This window comes from Nannospalax galili, unplaced genomic scaffold, assembly GCF_000622305.1.
Source record: "Nannospalax galili isolate Female #2095 unplaced genomic scaffold, S.galili_v1.0 scaffold680, whole genome shotgun sequence".
In the NCBI taxonomy this organism is placed as follows: Eukaryota; Metazoa; Chordata; class Mammalia; order Rodentia; family Spalacidae; genus Nannospalax; species Nannospalax galili.
In genome coordinates this window covers 4,270,910-4,272,410 of record NW_008348218.1, presented here as the reverse complement: position 1 = coordinate 4,272,410, position 1,501 = coordinate 4,270,910, and the positions used below count along the sequence as shown (strand labels likewise).

Sequence of the window (1,501 nt, the reverse complement as noted above, 5' to 3'; positions counted from 1 at the left end):
ATCTCTGTGAAATGGAGGGCAGCCTGGTCTACATAGTGAGTTCCAGGCCAGCTAGGGCTACAGGGAGACCCTGTCTCAAAACGACAAAAAAAATAAATAAATAAATAAAATAAAATAAAATAAAATAAAATAAAATAAAATAAAATAAAATAAAATAAAATAGCAAAGCTAATGAAGAATGTGCAGAACCAAGAGAGACGAGTTCACACATGCTCCGCCCTGGAGTCCCAGTGTCCAGGATGAAGCACACACTCGACAATTTGGATTAGATGCTGTGGACAACTCAGGAACAGTACAGGGCTTTAAAGTGACAGTCATATAGCAGAAACAAGTCTGTAAGAAGGATGCCAGTCAGGAAGCAGCTGGACAATCTCCATCAGAACCCCTCCCATCTCATCAGACACCCCATCTAGGGTGAGGACCCTAGAAAGTGAAAAAATTCAAAAATATTTTAAAGCAGGGCTGGAGGTGGTTCAACGGTTAAAAGCACTGGTTGCTCTGCAGGGAACCAGGTTTGGTTCCCAGCACCCACATGGCAGCTGACAACCTTCTGTAACTTTAGTTCTGGGGGATCCAATTGCATGCACACGGTACACTTACATACATACAAGCAAAACACTCATACACATAAAATTAAAAAACTAAAAGTTCAAGGCAAGCTCACATGAGACCCTGATGAAAAAAAAAATTTTTTTGAAGCAATGGGGCTTTCATGTTAAAGTGAACACATGGAAAGAAAAGAATTGGACCTGCCCACTTTTTGCATGGGTGGACGGGTAGAAGGTCACAAGGCTACTATGATTGAAGACTACTTGGGGCAGACTAAGTCAGCTTACCAGTTTGTTTAGATTCAGGCCCCTGGAATTTGGGTCCCGTCCAATGGCCCAGAGTAGGCAGTCAACATCTGGAATCACCGTCACAGTAGGCTTCCTACCAGGAACTGCAGTAACCACAGAAAGTTCCAGGCCAGAAGGTGTCTTTTTAACTTCTTTAACCTATTTGCAAATAAAATGTGTGAAATATGTGTGGTAAGTGAGCGGGGAGAAGGTAGCAGGGAAGAAAAGAATGAGGAAACTATCATTTTCCCCAGTACTGGAGACTGGAACCCAGGATTTCACTCATGGCAGGCAAGTGCTCCATCACCCAGCTCTCTACCCAGTCCTTTTCACTTATTTTGAGACAGGGTCTCACAAAGCCCAGGCTGGCCTTGATGTTACTCTGTAGCTCAGACCTGTCTCAGCCTCCCAAGCAGCTGAGATTTTAGAACTGAGCCACTAGGCCTGGTAAAACCAGAATTTTTGTTGGGTTTGGTTTTTGAGTCTTACTCTGTAATCCAGGCTGACCTACAGTTCAAAGGAGCTGGGCGTGGGGGTGCATGCCTTTAGTCCCAGCACTGGGGAGGCAGAGGCAGGCGACCTCTGTGAGTTCAAGGCCAGTCTGGGGGTCAGCGTACATAGTGAGTTCCAGGCCAGCTGGGGCTGCAAGGAGATTCTGTTTCAAA

The 1,501-nt window shown here is 45.0% G+C and overlaps 1 protein-coding gene across 1 annotated transcript in view; it reads right to left on the bottom strand.

The window, feature by feature from the left end:
• Window positions 1-1,501, bottom strand: part of Gsr (glutathione-disulfide reductase) — a 48,794-nt gene that overhangs the window by 17,595 nt on the left and 29,698 nt on the right. Inside the window, exon 9 of the mRNA XM_008844945.3 lies at window positions 837-995. Within this exon, the coding sequence (XP_008843167.1) occupies window positions 837-995 (159 nt within the window). The remainder of the gene's footprint in view (window positions 1-836; window positions 996-1,501) is intronic.